The sequence below is a fragment of the Atheta coriaria genome, unplaced genomic scaffold (genome assembly GCF_025399875.1).
Source record: "Atheta coriaria isolate IRGN ID8LTWV9N9 unplaced genomic scaffold, Caltech_Dcor_3.1 hic_scaffold_7_pilon, whole genome shotgun sequence".
NCBI lineage: Eukaryota > Metazoa > Arthropoda > Insecta > Coleoptera > Staphylinidae > Dalotia > Dalotia coriaria.
The window spans coordinates 2,916,736-2,933,672 of record NW_027045449.1 but is presented as its reverse complement, the minus strand read 5'-3'; the positions used below and the strand labels follow the sequence as shown (position 1 = coordinate 2,933,672).

Sequence of the window (16,937 nt, the reverse complement as noted above, 5' to 3'; positions counted from 1 at the left end):
AAGAGTACAATAAACTTTAAATTTTGACAGTTTTGAACGATTACAACAATAAAACATGCCAATTGTTTGAGTTTGCATTTCAGTGAATGTCAAATTGTCAGTTTTTATTCACAAAATATAATATTATTAAAAAAGTTTAATTCTAATCATATAATAGTTGCAAAAGTATCTCTTAATCATTATATCTAGGTCTGTTCCTTGAATAATCTCTGTTTTCTCCATCCCTGACCTCATCCTGCTCCTGATTATTCCACAAATGATCATTTCTGCCCCTGTAGTTGTCTTCATAGCCTGACCTATCATAGTTTCTGTTATACTCATGCCGGTAGTTATATCGGTTGTCTTGTCGCCGGTCACGAAAATCGCGATAGCGGCCTCCTCTGCCTCCTTGATTTCGTTTATTTCTGGGATACCAGTTGCTCATCACTGGCGGAGGCGGTATTTCTGAATCATAGAGTGCTTTGAATTCTTCGTCTTCCATCGTGTATCTGTTTGCAAACTCTTGCTCGCATTCAGCAAGAAATGCCTGTTGCTCAGATTTTAATTCGACCATTTTAATAAATCTTGACGGGTATAAATTTTGTTGAATAAACAATAAACATCAGATGCAATAACCTCTAACTTACATACAAGAGCGACATCTGGCGGATGTCATTACAATTCAAGAAGTAAATGATTATGACACAAATAAAAACTTGTTTTTTATAAATACTCTTAATTAATTCGATGTAGATGAGCCTCCTGCACCCCCAGGCCCGGTTAATGCTCCAGCATTTCCATTATTACCACCTGTACCTTTAAAAACAATACACAAAAACATAAAAATTATGCAAAATCATGATTGATTTTGATGACAAACCTCCTTGAATATGCTTAACTTTCAGTCTTTCTAATTCATTAACTCTTGACCTGGCATGTTCTAATCTATGCCATGCCATTTGCAGGACCTTCTGTGAGGCATATCCAGATCCTTCATGTGGCTGCCCAGTGGAAACTTGTGTCAAGTAATTGATTTGTTCAGTCAGTTTTGTTTCCACCACATTCAATGATTTCAGGAATGTTTGAGTGTGATTTTCAGCTTGTTTCATGCTGGATTTCTCCTTGCTTAATTCCACAAAGACTTGTCCTATGAAAATGTTGAAGAAATAATAATTTGATAATGTTTTTATGGTATTCATGATTACCTGCACTGTGTAGACATGTTACAATCTCTTTTTCAATTGCATCTAATGTTTGAATACGTTCTAATGATGGAGAAGCACTCATCATGCTCTTTTTAATTAATTAAATTTGAGTAAAACTCCTTTCCCGGTGATTTCACCTCAATACGAATGGAACAAAAACAAATCTTCAGGTTATGGTTTCCTATAACCTGTGAATATCAAACGAAACATGTGAGCAGTTTTTCAGTTTAAAAAGTTAGTGTTTAAAGAGAACAACATAAAATGGAACATTTAGATTCACAACACAAGACATTAAATATAATTCATGCTCAAAATGTGCAACTTTATACCACAACTTTGAAACACAACAATTATATCTCAGTATTTTCAAGTTCACTCAAAGAAAAGGTATGTGCATCAATATTTTTAAATGTTAACATCAAATAATAATTTTTTTATTTAGTTAACAGATGAAGATCACAATCAAGCAGACTTATCTCTTAAGAAAACAGATCTACATATTAGTTTACCATACCCAATTTCCTATCCATTTTCCTGGGAAAATAAAATTGATCCATGTTTAGAACTAGTCAGAGAGAAAACTGAATACAAAAGAAAACTTGAAACTTACAGACACTTCTATAAAAAGGATAAGAAACACTGTAATTGGACAAATATCAGGAAACAAAATAAGGATATTGTAAATTTGCCACATTATATAGCTGATTTGGCTATTCATGGTGACAAAAATCCATATTTTGATGGACATTATGACTGGTTTTATACAGGAGGCTGTTTAGAGGCTGTAGAAATACAAAACAAATCATTATTGATCTATGCACAGGGAAATAATATTGGTAAGTGTTAATTCACATCAAAAATCATACAAAAACAAATTAAATCAACATATTTCTTACAGTTTCTATGAATCCAACTCAATCGACTCAACAATCACTTGATTTTGACCTAGAAGCTCCAATTTATAACATTCGCGGATACAACGTTAGCAATCATACATTCCTAACAGTAAGGAATAAGAAAAGGATTGCACTTGTTTACTTAAACATGAAATCCTCTAGATCTTCCGAAATTTCCACAAAAATACTCTACCAAGTTAAAACGAAAACATCTCCATATATTGATGTTACACTTTTTGACCAAAACAGATTGATTAGCGCTAATGTATGTTATGAAGTCGACATTCATGATCTTGAAGCGGAGAAAGTGAGCTACAAACGTAGATTCAAAGACGAATCAAATCAATCCGGTGATTTAGCACAAATAGCAACAGTTTCTAATTGTTTACTATTCATGAGTCGCGCTGATCTCACCCTGTTAGATTTTCGAAGTTCTAGTAAAGAAAACGAGAAGAAAATAGCATTCAAACAGGGATGTTTCACATGTAATGAATTATGCGCGATTTGTGTCAGTTCCTTGAATGAAAATTACATTTATATAGCATCTAAACACAATGTCTATAAATGTGATTTACGCGAAATGAAAGTGGTGAAAAAATGGACGCATTTAATGGATAATTCACCAATTATTATCAAAACAATGCCTGGAAGTAACAACAGAGAAGAATACGTGTTGGTTTCTAGTTTTAATGAAACAATTTGTGTGCATGTTGCTAGTTACAATCATTTACCATTCAAAATCCGCGATATTTCAACCACTTTCAACAAATTAAAGTTCGAAGACGAATTTATAATCAATGAAAATCTAGAGGCACGGTTTAAATTGTCAACTGCAGGATTAGCAACGAATGATTCGGTTATTTACACAACAAATTCAATCGGAGATGTTTTTAAACATAATATAGGCGGTGATGAGCAAACAGATAAAGATGCAGGGTTAAATTTGAGAGATTACATTGGCGAAGTGCCTGCGCCACCTAAAAAGTTACACGTGACACATTTTAAGGAACATTCGACGATTAGGACTGCGATTCTTAAGAAAAAGACAGACAAGAATGGTTTGAAAATGTATGCAGAACGCAACAGTAAATTGAATAAGTTTCTGTCGCCTGGTAAAACATTCGGAAAGTATGATATGGCTATGATTTGGGAAAATGTACATGTTCCACCTTTGAATGAAACTGATCCTCAAGTAGCACAACATGAGAGGATTGGTAATTGGTTAGCACAGAGTATTGCTGGAGAATATGAGCCAGAAGAACCTACAATGGAATTTGATTAAGTTAAATGATACATTTTGCTGAAATAAAGACTTTGTCATTAATAAAACTTAATATTTTTGTCTGCGCATGAAAATCTCAGTTTTTCTGCTAAATTTACGAAAAATCGTTTGATTTAGTTAGAAAATCTCAAAATTTATTAAGTTTAACTTTCAGTCAGATACTGATTGTAGTATTATTTGTTATAAATATATCAATATTTAATTAATATTTATAAACTATTATGAAATATAACTACACCTTGTTTATGTACACAATCTGTCAAAATACAAATGATAAACAATCACCGCATGCGATGTTACGGTAGCAATCAGACGATTCGCTTTACAAAAAGAGTTTTGCCCTCCGAGCGTGTTTTCTTGTGGCTTGTTTAACAAAGAGTTGCTTGTGAATTTACAGATTTAAACACACGAGTGAATCATTGAAATTTTCGAGAGCTTCATCGGCGCCATTTTCTTTTCCATATTTTTTGCACTTTTTCCCTTTCTTCTTTTATTTCGATTCTCTAAAAAACTGATTGATCGGTTATAAAAATTATCATAAAATAAGAAACTACTTAAAATTCTGTAAATGGTGGTAATGGTAATTAAAAATGTGTGTAAAAAAACATCTACAGCGTTCCTAAGTACATCAAATGGATACAATTTTCATTTTCACTTAAAAAAATGGCTGAAATACTATTAATTCATTACAGTGTCGCTAAAAATACAATTTAAAACATTAATTTGTTATCTGATTGCCAATATAATTTAAATAGTGCAAAAAATTATTGATAATGGCAAACAATATGCTGCTTCCTTCCAGTTTATTGTTTTTTTTATCGAAATCATGCTTAAAATAAGAATAAATTTATAATTAACAACTATAAATATTGACTAGAGTCAAATTAGTCAAAGTAAGAAACCTATTTTTGGCGCCTCAATTGTTTTCGTGCTTTACTTTCGCCGCGGCTGCTGCATCACACTGGTCTATGCATGTAAATAACACAATCAATAACTAGACTTTTTTTACAAGTACACAAAAATACACTGGACGCGCTGGACCGTTCTGACAATTTACATTTCGCTTCCGGCTCGTGTTGCTCTTGTATGTATTAAAGTTAGCAGCTCAATGTTATGTATCTACATCGAGTATTGAGTTCGTGACTAAGCGGAGAAAGCAAACAGACAGACAGAGTTTAGTATCGAGTATGTACATTATCATTAGCATCGCAAGTTCTTCGCGACAAAAGAGAGTCCCGTTTGTCTGTTTACATTTTATCATAGATTAGTTTTAGTTTTTGGTTTGGAATATATGTTGCTTTACACCTCGGTTATAGAAGACGCTACTTAGACATACACACACAAAACGTCGTGTTGGCTTTTTATAACTTCGTATAATGCACATTAGTTGATAAGAATTATTTAAATACATTGCTTTCGTATGTTTGCGCGTTTTGTTTGAATTCCTGATTTGCTAACATGTAAAAACGTCAAAAGAAAGAGAAAAAAAACTTGATGTGGAATAATTAATCGTATGAGCATTTGAATATGCAAGAGATAATTACCCAAGTCATCAACTATGAATTATTTACGCTCAATAAATCACGCGGCTAGGAAAATGACCTGAGTAAATTGATCCGTGCATTTTGAGTGAGCACATTTCATGGAATTATTTTCGATATTGTAAAAGACAGCGCGCTTCCAAACCATTTTCGCAGACTAAAAATTACGACGCAAAACAACCAACAAACAAAATTGAATGATTTAGTTCACTTTGAGTGAATTCGCTCAACCGGATAACACAACTTACAACATTTTTTTTTTGGTACGCATTCGGCCGTTCGCACCCTCGGGGAACTGCTGCTCAACACACGCCGCCGCCGCCGCGGAGAAGTCAATTAATTGATATAAATTCATTTACAATCACCTAATATCTCCTATAAGTATCATTTCTCCGGCGGATTGTCCGGCACCGTCGGCGATTCAAAATCGAGCGTGTACGGCGTCAGCGTGATGTCCTCGACGCTCTGCGACGTGCAATCGACGCTCGTGTGGCCCATCCCGCCACAGTTGCAGCAAGTGGGATTGCGGGGCGGAGGTGGGACAGGGCTGGAATAATACACGGAGGTTGGATAGTTATAGAATAGCTCGTTCGTGTGCGGCAGGGTTGGAAACGTAGGGAACGGTTGCCGGTAGGCGTAGTACCTGGTGGGTGGATGAGTGGGCTGGTAGTTCGTAAAAGTAGTCACTGTACTGTACGGCGGCGGATCGCAGGCAGCCGCCGGCGCGATAAGCCGCAGCGGTTGAAGCGGTAAACCATTAACTCGCGGTTTGGCGTCCGGTGGCTGCGGCTGAGGTGGCTGTGGTTGTTGTTGAGGCGGCGGCGGGGCACCTCGGCCGGGGCCGTGTGGCGTAACGGCCGGAGTGACAGAAGGTGTTTCCGTAGGCGATTGGTTTCGACTACTGCAGGAAGAGTTCGAATTGGAACCGAGCATCATGGGCGGCTTGTCGGGGTCAATCTTGAGATTAGCGAGTTGCTCGTGGGTAGAGGGGTAGAAATTCTTGATGAAACGGATGCCATTTTGTTTGGCTATCTGTTCGTTAGGCGGCCAGGGAAGTTCACGTTTTTCTTCTGATATGAAATGATTCTAAACCAATATTTATCATCAATATTATTTTAAAACCTAAAAAGTTTAAATAACCGCACCTCTTCTTCAATATTTTTTGGTATGACTTCTACGGGTGGGACGAATGATATGGGTGGTGGTCCGGCCGGGACCAAATTTAAGTCTAAATGCGAAGGAGCCTGTGCGGCGACCGCGTCGAGAAGAGGAGCCATTGGCGTCAGCAGAGGGCTTGGAGGCGGTGACCAATCCCGCCTGGGCGGCGCACTTGGAGTATGTTTATTTGTTTGAGCAGGAAACGGGCGAGCCTATTAAAACAACCATAAATAAATCAGAAAAACGCCAAAACAATCAAAACTAACCTCTGGAGGTCCACTTGGAAACAAAAAATTGGGTACCTTTGCCGGTACACTCTGTGGAATTGCATGCGGTTGCACCGGGATGATTTCCACAGGCATCACCACCGACGGAGTCTTTACCGGCACCACCAAAGGTTGGTTAGCTTCAATATGACTCTGAAATATTAAAAAAATCAACAAAATAATAATTTTTACAATTTTGATTGTAAAAAACATACAGATACGTTTCGTGCAACTGGAACTTGTCCCACAGGCTCAGGAGGCACTGCCGCAGCTGCAACAGCTGCATTCCGGCCGTTTGTCGCAGCGCAATGCCTGCTGAGCGCATCCAACGCGTCCTTAAAGTGTGTCTTCTGATTGAACGTGAACGCCGGATGATATACGCCGAGCGTGTAGAACAACAACAATTCACTGATAACATTACTAAAGTCCTGTTCCTTGCCGGACAACACATTCACCACGTGCTCCTGCGTCTCGGCCGGGCGCAACAACGTCCTGTAATACCAGTTCGCGCACAGGCAATTGCGCGACGACAGCACCGACATGTAGATGACTGCGCGGTGTCGCGCACCTTCGTCGACCAGCCCCGCCTGCAGCGCTGCATCTTTCGCCAGCCGCTCGGGGTCGTTGGCGATGATGCTGGGGCCGCGCAGCTCCTGATAGGTGTGCTTGCCGATCTCCTCGATGCAGGTGCCGAGGAAGCGGATTTCGAACGGTATGCACATGTTTAACAGCTCGTACATCACTTCTATCCGTTTATAACTTTCTAAGTCTTTAAACCATAATAAAACATCCTCTTTAGCCAGCATTTCCAGAAACCATTGATGTTGCTATTCCAAATTCTGCATAAAAACGTTTGATTTACATTCCAATAAGACTTCAATAGTCTAATAAGACATTTTAATATAATAAATATAACTTACAAGACAAGTTACGTTGTATTTCGAAAAAATTACTTTGATGAAGAATACGAGTAAAAGGAAGTGTAACAACTGATGTGACATAACCTAATACTTACATGCAAACCATTCAAGATCATCAGAACGCAATTAGTTTCGCACGCGACTGGTGCACATTGAATAAATCGCAGTAGGCCGGTTCAGAGCATCTCCACGTGCGCCAGTAATAAAAAGACGGAGGGTGCTCACAAGATGCGACGCAGAAATATGGTTAGCAGGCGACACACGACGCACGGCGAGAGCTTGTCAACAGTCAGCGTGCACATAAATCGCCGCGGCTCGCCGCCGTCGAAGGAAAGGCGGGCAGGTCAGCAGCGAAACTTCCGGCTGAACACAACGCTTTGAAAGCGCCAGCGATGCGAAATCAAATCGCAATCACTCTCGTCCGCGACCTATGGCCACGCACGCAGACGAATCCTGCGAATTTAAGGCAAACAAAGCACAAGAAGCTTTTTTTGTTGCGGTGATTACACGCGGCGTAATTCAAAAATTAATCTTCTGCAGATTGCAGTTCTATGAGGTCGTTTGGTGTGACTTATGGCATTCTTGGTCCTAGTAAATCAGATGAGGCTTTGTCCTGTAGATCCTGGCGCGGATGCTGGACAGTATGGGCACTGACTGGTGTTTATTCGCTGAGGAAAGCAGATCACGAGCGTCGAACGCGCTGCGCGCACCGGGGAAACACACAATTAGTTAGCACAACGCGTGAATTCAGCGCTGGAAGTCCGTGGAGGTTTGGCCTATCCACTATCGAACATACCATATGATGGCTTCGGTCTCGCGGGTCTCGCACTCGCAGCGCACTGGCGGGTTGACGGTGAATCTTGCACGCGCCTTCGGTAAGTAGCCGAACGTCGCCACGAGATCAAAATCACACGAAATCGGAATGCACACGCGGCGCACGCCCCTGTAAACCACTTTCGATCGTTAGAATTTATTTACAAGAGCTTTTTCCGCGAGTACTATTTGCGCAAACTATTTATTTTCATTACTGTCGAATTGTTTTCTGGAATTTGTCAGAACCGAAGATACCCGAATGCGCGGATGTCAAATGATCAGCGCCAAACTCAAAGCCGATGTAAAAACGGGCAAAATCCTGCGTACATTCTCTTTAAAAGTTAATTATAAGTGATTTTTATTATTATACCGATACAAATTATTGAAATCATGAAAAAGGTTAGTGTATTCATCGATATTTATCAAGATTAAATTTAAAACATGGTAGTAAACTAGGGAAACCATCGTCGTCCTCTTCCGCCATTTCCTTAGCAAGCTCGAGGTCCTGCTGTTCACGTTCGCGACGTTCTTCGGCAGATTCCAGCTCTTTACCGTATGCTTTCGGCGGGTATCTCATTGCCTTCACACTTTGATTGTGCAAATCCAAACAGAATGAAATACGTTGATGGAAAGCCGCTTGCGGTTCTTTTGTGCAATAAATATCGGTACTTTCCTTGCTGCGCATGAATCCACCCTCTGGATCTAAGGTGGCTTCAATAACACCATCGCGAATAGCTTTCGCTACGATAAATTCAGCATCTTCAGCCGAATCTAATCCTAATTTCTTAGCGATATCTTGCGGTGAAATTCGTGAATAAGACAAGCCAATTGCGCGGATGGCGGTTTTGATGACGTTGTGTCTCAAACGCAGGATCAGAGTAAAAGTGTGATCCTGTCTGAATTGCGGGCTGAAGTTTTCTAAAACTTCGCCGAAACGTTGAAGATTTCCCATGCGTACCGCCTGAGTAAGTTGGAAGTAAGGCGCAAGTGATCTGCGCATTGATGCTTGTCTAAAGATTTGCCTCTCGGGGATATCACCCAGAAGGAGTTCCACAACGATGAGGAATTTCTGTACTGTCTGACGGAAACCCACGGCTGCATTTTGCGGTGCTTTGCGCATGGCTTGCACTAAATGTTTGTGTGCCAAGCTGTATTCAAGTCTTGCTGCCTTGATTCTGCCAAGATAGTATAAGAATCTGGCCCATTCATTGTTGCTAGCTGTTTCTGGGAATACACACTTGCTAACCAGTTTGTCAGATTGGTCATAGAGATAGTAATGAAGGTAGTTTCTCAGCAAACAGTTGATTAGAACCGCTTGTCCTCGAAATCGTTGCGAAGCGTCGCGGTTCTCAAGCGAGCGTGCAAAAACGAACGGATTGAATCCAGTTTATTAGTGAGTTCAGCAACTCTTGAGTGATAAAAATAGCATTTTGCAGCAATGTGATCCAGAGTCCTCCTGTTCTGAGTGCTGATTTTGGTCATCAAGTTGTCTGTGCATCTCCATGCAGTTTCCAACTTGTTTGTGTCAATTAATCTGACCAAAATAAGCAGATGAATGTAGGCATCTACTTCAGAGACTGGCGTTTTCACAGCCGAACGTACTCTGGTGGTTTGTTCAGTAGATTCAGATGAGGTTGATGGCTCCTCAACAAATTGCAAGAGTAAATCCCTCTCAGTGACTGGATAGATTTGAGTTATCAAATTTCTGAGTACAGTACCGTTCAGTTTTCGGCGAGTAGCAGGCAGACCTCGCAAGACACGCAGAATAAAACGATTCTCCTTGTTGGCGATAGCTTTCTCAATTTGCCTTGCCTGTTCACGGATTTCGATGGTGCTCTGTGCATCGACGTCTTTCTTCGGTTCAGTGGTGTCCGCAGCGGCCGGACTATCCGCGTTCTTCATTTCGACGTCGGCGACTTCGACAACCATGTTTAGATGTTTGTAGACGGTGTACTTTTCGCGATAATTTAATATTTCTTAGTTGGACTGCTTTAAAACCGTGTTTTCAATGCAGCTTTGTAGCTGTCAAAAGTATTCTGCCGAGTAATACTTCTGACAGACAAAAACGAGACAGTTTCTAGCCTAAAGCGACATCTGTGATTTTTAAACACATACTTTTTGAACGAATCTTTTAGATGGCGCTACATGTTACATTTTATAATTAATATTACACATTTGGTAAATATTTATTCATTTAGTATATATAAAAAATAGTGAAATCTATTCGCCACCTTCCTCAGCCGCCTGTGCAATTTCTCCTTCCTCTGCAGCTTCAGCATCTTCTTCAGCTGGAGGTGGTACATCACCTGCTGTTGGAGCTTCATCTTCAGCTCCTGGCTCAGCAACATTTTCTTCTTCAGCTACTTCTGGTAACTCACCACCTTCAACCTCCTCAGCCGGTTTCTCTCCTTCCGCATTCTCACCCTCTACCGGAACAGCAGTAGCAGACAACATCTCAGCTGCTGCTTCCACCTCATCTCCTTCAATTTCTTCAACAGTGGGAAGGTCACCAACAACTGGTGCAACAGAAGAAGCCCTCAATTCCTTTTCTTCTACACCATCCTCAACATCAGCAGGTTCCGCTGGCGTAGGAGGTGCCCCGGAAGGTTCTTCAAGAACCTTTGGAATCATTTGAGCTGAACCAGTAACCGACTTCTTCTGATCCTTCGCATCCTTTGAATCCTTACTAGCTCTGTCTTTCGGTTTACCTTTACTCTTCTCCTGGGACTTCTGCAAAGGCATAAACAACTTATACTCCGACGGCAATTCTTCTTCCGCGTACAATCGATCAGAGAAATAAATTCTACGAATTCGCACATTCGCGTGCACCTGTACACGAATAGTCTCCATATACACAGTCCCTACAAAACAACACCAAAGAAAAATAATCAACATGTTGGCCTTGTCGAGATTTCATTACTTTTTTGTTAAGAATGTAATGCTTACATACCATAAGCACGACGCGTAAAGTCCGCCAGATTGAACTGAATCTGATTCCATCCGGAACTCAATCCGATTGGCATTGTCGTGCAGAAAGGTCGCACCTTCGTTGTCGATTGGAAATTGGAGACCCGAAAGCGGCGTCGCATGTCTTTGTCGTCTGCGTCGGAGAGAAACAAAATGAAAGCAAAAACAACAACGCACATACGACATCGTACACTCCATCTTCATCGGTCTCAGTTTAGTTTTTAGTTTGCGCGCAAAACTCACCCACGATTTGGATTTCGAACGTGAAATACTTCTTCATGTTCTTCACGACCATGACGAGGAATGGCAGCTTGATGCCCAGAGACGCGCGTGGTTTAATCGGGCACGTAATGTAAGTTGTTGCGACATTTGTACCGGCAATTTCCAGCACCAGGGACTTTACTTCTTCATCGACAATACGCCGAATGTGACCATTTTTCACCTGCAGTAAAAATGTATTTAAATTTTGTAATTTTAGATTTATTGATGAGTAATTTACTGATTTATCCCAGATTCCAAGCGGGGAAGAACCCACACTGTAAAATATTGATAAAAATCCACTCTGAAATGAGTTTGCAAACATGTTGACAATATTAACACTGTTCACACGTCAAAATGGCAGATAAAAACACAAATAAACAAAATTTTCTTTGTTTATTAATTTATTCTTTTGTTTATTACATAATCTATTATTTTACAAAAATTTTATTTTTTTTTCTTTAAAATTTATAATTCTTTAGGATCAGTTTTCAAAATATGTTCCAATCGTCGTTCTTCTTCTAAGTCAAGACCAATGATATCTTTAGAGCCGACTTTGATGAGTATAGGATCACAAAATTCGCGTCGTAATCTCACTCCTCCTAATGCATACGGTTGCAGCCGTTCGTGGAGACATATCTCGCTGATGAATTGCGCGTGATGCTGGTTGATGGCGTTCTGATAGCGTTGACGGCACACCACTCGACTGCAAGCATGGATTAACATAATATCTGATAAGATTAACATTTGCAACGGCGTCTAGTGCAGGCGATAAGATTAAGTTGGCAATTAAAACGAAATCACTGCAGTTATAACTTGTATTTCAAGAAATCACACGAGTTTTACTCATTTTGAGTATTAACTTGTGACAAATGAGGTTATGATGAATTTTAAAGTTAGGTTAGGTTAGTTTTAACTAAGTTCCAGGGAAATTAGCTCCGCGATGGAAGGATAACTATTTCCGAAACTATTTCAAACATTTTATGTAGCCGGAAAGTTTGCTGCAAGATTCCAAGAGATTCTCTATGATTATCAATATATTGTCACTAATATAACCTATAAATCGTGTATTTTAATAATTAATTAATATTATTAACTGAAATTTTATATAAAAATATCACTAAAGCTATAGAAATGTTGAATATCAAACAAAATACAATTTTACAATTGCGAATATCTCGTAAACTAAAAGAGATAATTAGGATCGTATCGCAGCGTCTTAATCTACGGACTATTCGCTATAAGATAGAATAGTTAAAACGGAAATTTGAGAGATGAAATTTTATTTCTTAAGAAAAAATTGCCAAGGGGGGTGCTTGATAATTTTTATCGAAGATTTTCGATAATTAATATCTCTTAAACTAAAAGAGATAGCAACCAACGAATTGCTGATTATGAAAGATTGGAAAATTCTCTATCAGATAAAAACATAAAATAATTATATTTCCTACAGTAAAAGGTCGAAAAACGCGACTAAAAGTGCTAAACAGTGACATTTTTCAATTTTTAACAATTTTATTCAATCGCGAGTATCTCGTGAACTAAAAGAGATAATTTGGATCTGATCGCAGCGTCTTAATCTACGGACTATTCTCTATAAGATAGGATAGGAGAGTTAAAACGGAAATCAGACAGATGAAATTTTAATTTTTAAGAAAAAATTGCCAAGGCGGGGTGCTTGATAATTTTTATCGACAATTTTCGATAATTAATATCTCTTCCACTAAAAGCGATAGCAACCAACAAATTGCTGATTATGAAAGACTAGAAAATTCTCTATCAGATAAAAATATAAAATAAATATATTTCTTCCAGTAAAAGGTCAAAAAACGCGACTAAAAGTGCTAAAAAGTGAAATTTTTCAATGTTTGCCCATTTTATTCAATCACGAATATCTCGTAAACTAAAGGAGATAATTAGGATCTGAACGCAGCGTCTTAATCTACGGAAAATTCTCTATTAGATAGGATAGTTAAATTGGAAATCTAAAAAATGAAATTTTAATTTATACGAAAAAATTGCAAATTGGAGTGCTTGATATTTTTTTTCGACGTTTTTTGATAGTGAATATCTTCTAAATTAAAAGCGCTAGAATCCAAAGAATTGCAGATTATGAAAAATTGGAAAATTCTTTATTAGATTAAAATATAAAATAATTAAATATCGTTGGGTAAAATGCAATGCACTATTCTAACGGTTTCACTTCTACTGCGTGTGAACTGCACACATGATTTTTTTTTTAGTGAAGTAAAATACCGTGCGACTTTTCCGACTTTTCGTGATTTTCACCAACTATGGCTTTGATTCTCGCACAGGTTTCGTTCTTCGCGAATCGATCGATGAACAGCACATACATCACGAGCGCGCCGAGCTTTTTGTCGCGACGGCACGAACGCGGTCCTCGCATGCATGACGTTTATGACAGTTAAAAATCGGCTTAATTAGCGTCACGCCGTTTCGTTTAGCGAAGCGTACGCTGGCAAAAAACTACAAGCGTCTATTCCGAAAAAATACCATCGGCGAACAAAAACGTAAAAAAAAATCGTTCGCGTGACCTGGCGATAACGCAGTCTTTGAGGGCGGGTGCGTAAAACGCACACATTCTAATCGATAACAATCAAAACGCGACTCGGATATAAAAAAAACAAGTAACATGTAATGTAGTGGAATTTATGATGCTAAAACTATTTATTGATATATTTTTATTATATTAACTGGCTGGGTGGGTTAATTTCGGTTCTTTTTCTCAATAAATATCAAAAATCTATTTTTATTAACAAAATTTAATTTAGTTATCAAACTGTGCTTTTAAAACCATTGAAATTCAGATAATTCAAGTATATTTTTGTTTGAGACAGTTTTAAAGTAGATTTTCAGCATTTCTCATTTCTTTAAAATAAATTTGCGTATTTTTTGATGGAATCGACAAATTCTAAGTCCAAAAATAATAAAATAAAACTTAATTACATTTTTAGTAAAAGCTACATAAACAAAGTCGCGTGCAAATCTTAGTATACTCGTAAATACATTTTGAGGTTATGTTTTAACCTCAACTTTTAAAGGTTATGTCATAACCTTAGTTATAACAAGAAAATATACTTACTAAGGTAATATCAGGTTGGAATAACTTGGATATACACTCGAATCTGACTTGGTATAAACCGGAATGGTTTTCGATTTTCTTTTGCGTAGCTGAATCCGTTCCGGCATGAACGAAGTGATCATGGGCACTACAAAACTGTTCTTATTAGCCGACTCTTCCGATGTTGAAGATCTGATTGGCTCTTCCAGAATCACCAGTGTTGAATCTCCCGATTTCTTCGATTTTAACGAATGCATTGATTTGAATGACTTCGACGAACGGTCAGACTTCAGTGATACCTTCGAATCGGGTATCGACCGCAATGATCTTATTTCAAAGTCCGATCGCAAGGATTTCGCTGAAGCTCTTGAGGTTGATTTAATTTTATTCAGCGATTTTATTGATTGGATTGCATTCAGTGACTTTATTGCTTGTAGTGCATTCATCGATTTCAACGATTTGAAAGACTTGACCGATTTCTGCGATGCCACCGTCATTGCCAGCGTCATTCGGCTTTGTTCTCCTGTTTTTATTGCTGTTTCCAACATGGATTGTCCTACTCTCCTTCCGGAAGCTTCTTGAAGTAATAAATCTTCAGACATTTTGAGTTTTTTCCAAGATTTGCACTTAAATTCACACAGAAATTTTAAATTTTAAAGTTTTACGCAAAAATTTAATTTTTTATTATTTCGATTGTGTTGTGGTGAAAGGTGATGGTATATTACGTGAAGGGTGAAGGGTGAGCACGTCTGACGTTATGGAATTTGATTTCGACACGAGGCCGTTCCACCCGTGCCTGACTCTCCGTTTTGTTTACGTTGCTAGGCGAAATTTATAGACAGGCACCGAACGAACCAGTTTTATTGTTCGATATTAGAATATTTCCGCTGTTGCGCCATCGGAATGCATGCTGCGAGGGTTGGCTAGGGGGGTAGTACCCTATATTTACGTACATGTGACCGCTGTAGCGATAAATCGTGTCCGCGTTGAATTGGATTTAAAAAAGCTTGTTTTGTTTGTTGATTTATGCACTTACCTTTGCAAAGGTGAGTTGGATGTAAAGGGTTGTCTAATTGGGGATGAAGAACGCTATTATTCAATTATGTTAATATGGTACATTGTGACAAAGGGAGTGAAAGTGTAATTTATTTAATATATTTAAATATAAATTAATTTAACTGAAAGAGAAATTTTTTGTTTCGAATTTGAAAAATATTTGCATTTTTTTGCAAAATAAGCATTTGTTTTGTGTTTTTTTAATTGAGCGGATCTTGAATATTACCTTTGATCTTTAATTTTATCCTTTCAAAGTTAATTTTTGCTACAAAAAAGTATTCTATATCCTTTTCCATAACCTCACCTATCTCTATACCAAAATTCATCAAAATTGATGAAGTAATTTAGCCGTGAAACAAAAACAAACAAAAAATATCGAACAAAAAGGAGTTGTGTTAGTTACATCATTTATAACTCAAGAACGGCTGGACAGAATTTAATAATCTATGATTTTTTGGGTTTGTCTTCCCTCAGAATAGGCGAATAACTATTAAAATACCAAAAATTATGTTTGAAAGGGTGTTAAATAAGGAATGAAAATTTAAATAAAGATTCAATCATAATTATAGTTAAATAATTAATTCCCAGATGGCGCTAAAGTGCATTATTAGCATTTCTCTTTTTTTAAAATAAAATAACGATTCTCATTCAAAAAAGTAAAAATTAATTACATTTTAACAACAAAAAAACAATTAAAACGAAGCCGTAGCAAAAGCTAATACTAGTCAAATATGTCTGGGGTAAAAACACAAATTGCCAATGTGTTGATGTGAGTGCTTTTCGCATTTCCAGACACGTTAAACATAAATAATGCGAGTCAACTCGAACGCCAGCCAACCAGCCAAACCCTTTATTGATTGATGCCAAAGGTCACCCGTGTGACTACGACTACGACTGCGATTCCTGTGTATTTCAAGCCGGTGTGGCCCTCGTGGGGTGCGTGGCGTTTACACCCTTATGTGCACATTATCCATATTGAACCATCATAGCTTCATATTGGTGCTATAGGGATAGGTCGAATGAATGCATGAATATTCAATGCGTTCGAGTGTCCCATCAACCCATATATTCCTTATTACATTCGCACTAAAAAGGGTGGATCGGGAAAATTCGATGATGTCACTGCATGCAAAGCTTCCGTTTTGTTTTATGTTATTTATATCGTATTCGCATACGATGCACAAATATAAATGAGATAGAAAAGTCTAGAAAACGAAAAAGATGTACTTTTAGGTTATGTATGCAATGCTACTACACATACTCGCGTGCAGAATGATATATCGTCGCGTGTGGAATTTAAATTCAACTCACATGGACACATAACACATGCATGAACAACTTGAGTGGCTTTGGTCCACATCGGATGTTTTAAATAAGTGTATATCATACATTTAACTTACATTTACTTCTTTTGCTACAAATTGTGTTGATGCGGTTTTAGATGTTAGGCAACACACAGAACACAATGTTATAAAACCTGATGGATGGTCAAGATTTATTCGCACTGACCTATC

At 38.2% G+C, this 16,937-nt stretch overlaps 7 protein-coding genes across 8 annotated transcripts; 1 reads left to right on the top strand and 6 right to left on the bottom strand.

Moving 5' to 3' along the window:
• Positions 1-172: 172 nt before the first annotated feature.
• Positions 173-553, bottom strand: LOC135795417 (RNA guanine-N7 methyltransferase activating subunit). Its single transcript, XM_065307098.1, has one exon. It carries the CDS (start codon positions 551-553, stop codon positions 173-175), a length of 381 nt encoding a protein of 126 aa, XP_065163170.1.
• Positions 534-1,326, bottom strand: MED11 (mediator complex subunit 11). The gene is made up of 3 exons (XM_065308876.1): positions 1,185-1,326; positions 860-1,126; positions 534-795 (listed from the first exon to the last, which is right to left on the bottom strand). Exons 1-3 carry the CDS (start codon positions 1,267-1,269, stop codon positions 719-721), a joined length of 429 nt encoding a protein of 142 aa, XP_065164948.1. The 5' UTR covers positions 1,270-1,326; the 3' UTR covers positions 534-718.
• Positions 1,327-1,434: 108 nt separating this feature from the next.
• Positions 1,435-3,409, top strand: LOC135796741 (uncharacterized). The gene is made up of 3 exons (XM_065308869.1): positions 1,435-1,571; positions 1,627-2,020; positions 2,083-3,409. The coding sequence occupies exons 1-3, from the start codon at positions 1,446-1,448 to the stop codon at positions 3,360-3,362; spliced, it is 1,800 nt and encodes a 599-aa protein (XP_065164941.1). The 5' UTR covers positions 1,435-1,445; the 3' UTR covers positions 3,363-3,409.
• Positions 3,410-3,469: 60 nt separating this feature from the next.
• LOC135796742 (proline-rich protein 36) lies at positions 3,470-8,279 on the bottom strand. 2 transcript variants are annotated; one of them, XM_065308871.1, is made up of 6 exons: positions 8,044-8,279; positions 7,343-7,947; positions 6,543-7,166; positions 6,328-6,480; positions 6,049-6,273; positions 3,470-5,989 (listed from the first exon to the last, which is right to left on the bottom strand). In XM_065308871.1, the coding sequence occupies exons 3-6, from the start codon at positions 7,131-7,133 to the stop codon at positions 5,288-5,290; spliced, it is 1,671 nt and encodes a 556-aa protein (XP_065164943.1). In that variant the 5' UTR covers positions 7,134-7,166; positions 7,343-7,947; positions 8,044-8,279; the 3' UTR covers positions 3,470-5,287. The 2 variants fall into 2 exon arrangements, with proteins under 2 accessions (XP_065164943.1, XP_065164942.1); XM_065308870.1 differs by having other exon boundaries at positions 7,343-8,279.
• A 122-nt stretch (positions 8,280-8,401) lies between these two features.
• Rpn3 (regulatory particle non-ATPase 3) lies at positions 8,402-10,111 on the bottom strand. Its single transcript, XM_065308872.1, is given in 2 exon segments — positions 8,402-9,383; positions 9,386-10,111. Coding segments are annotated over 2 exon segments (1,518 nt in total). The 5' UTR covers positions 9,990-10,111; the 3' UTR covers positions 8,402-8,469.
• Positions 10,112-10,227: 116 nt separating this feature from the next.
• Positions 10,228-11,649, bottom strand: LOC135796214 (uncharacterized). Its single transcript, XM_065308143.1, has 4 exons — positions 11,527-11,649; positions 11,271-11,469; positions 11,011-11,160; positions 10,228-10,921 (listed from the first exon to the last, which is right to left on the bottom strand). Exons 1-4 carry the CDS (start codon positions 11,608-11,610, stop codon positions 10,281-10,283), a joined length of 1,074 nt encoding a protein of 357 aa, XP_065164215.1. The 5' UTR covers positions 11,611-11,649; the 3' UTR covers positions 10,228-10,280.
• Positions 11,650-11,671: 22 nt separating this feature from the next.
• On the bottom strand, positions 11,672-15,203 carry LOC135796215 (uncharacterized). The gene is made up of 2 exons (XM_065308144.1): positions 14,389-15,203; positions 11,672-11,991 (listed from the first exon to the last, which is right to left on the bottom strand). Exons 1-2 carry the CDS (start codon positions 14,967-14,969, stop codon positions 11,754-11,756), a joined length of 819 nt encoding a protein of 272 aa, XP_065164216.1. The 5' UTR covers positions 14,970-15,203; the 3' UTR covers positions 11,672-11,753.
• Positions 15,204-16,937: the final 1,734 nt, after the last annotated feature.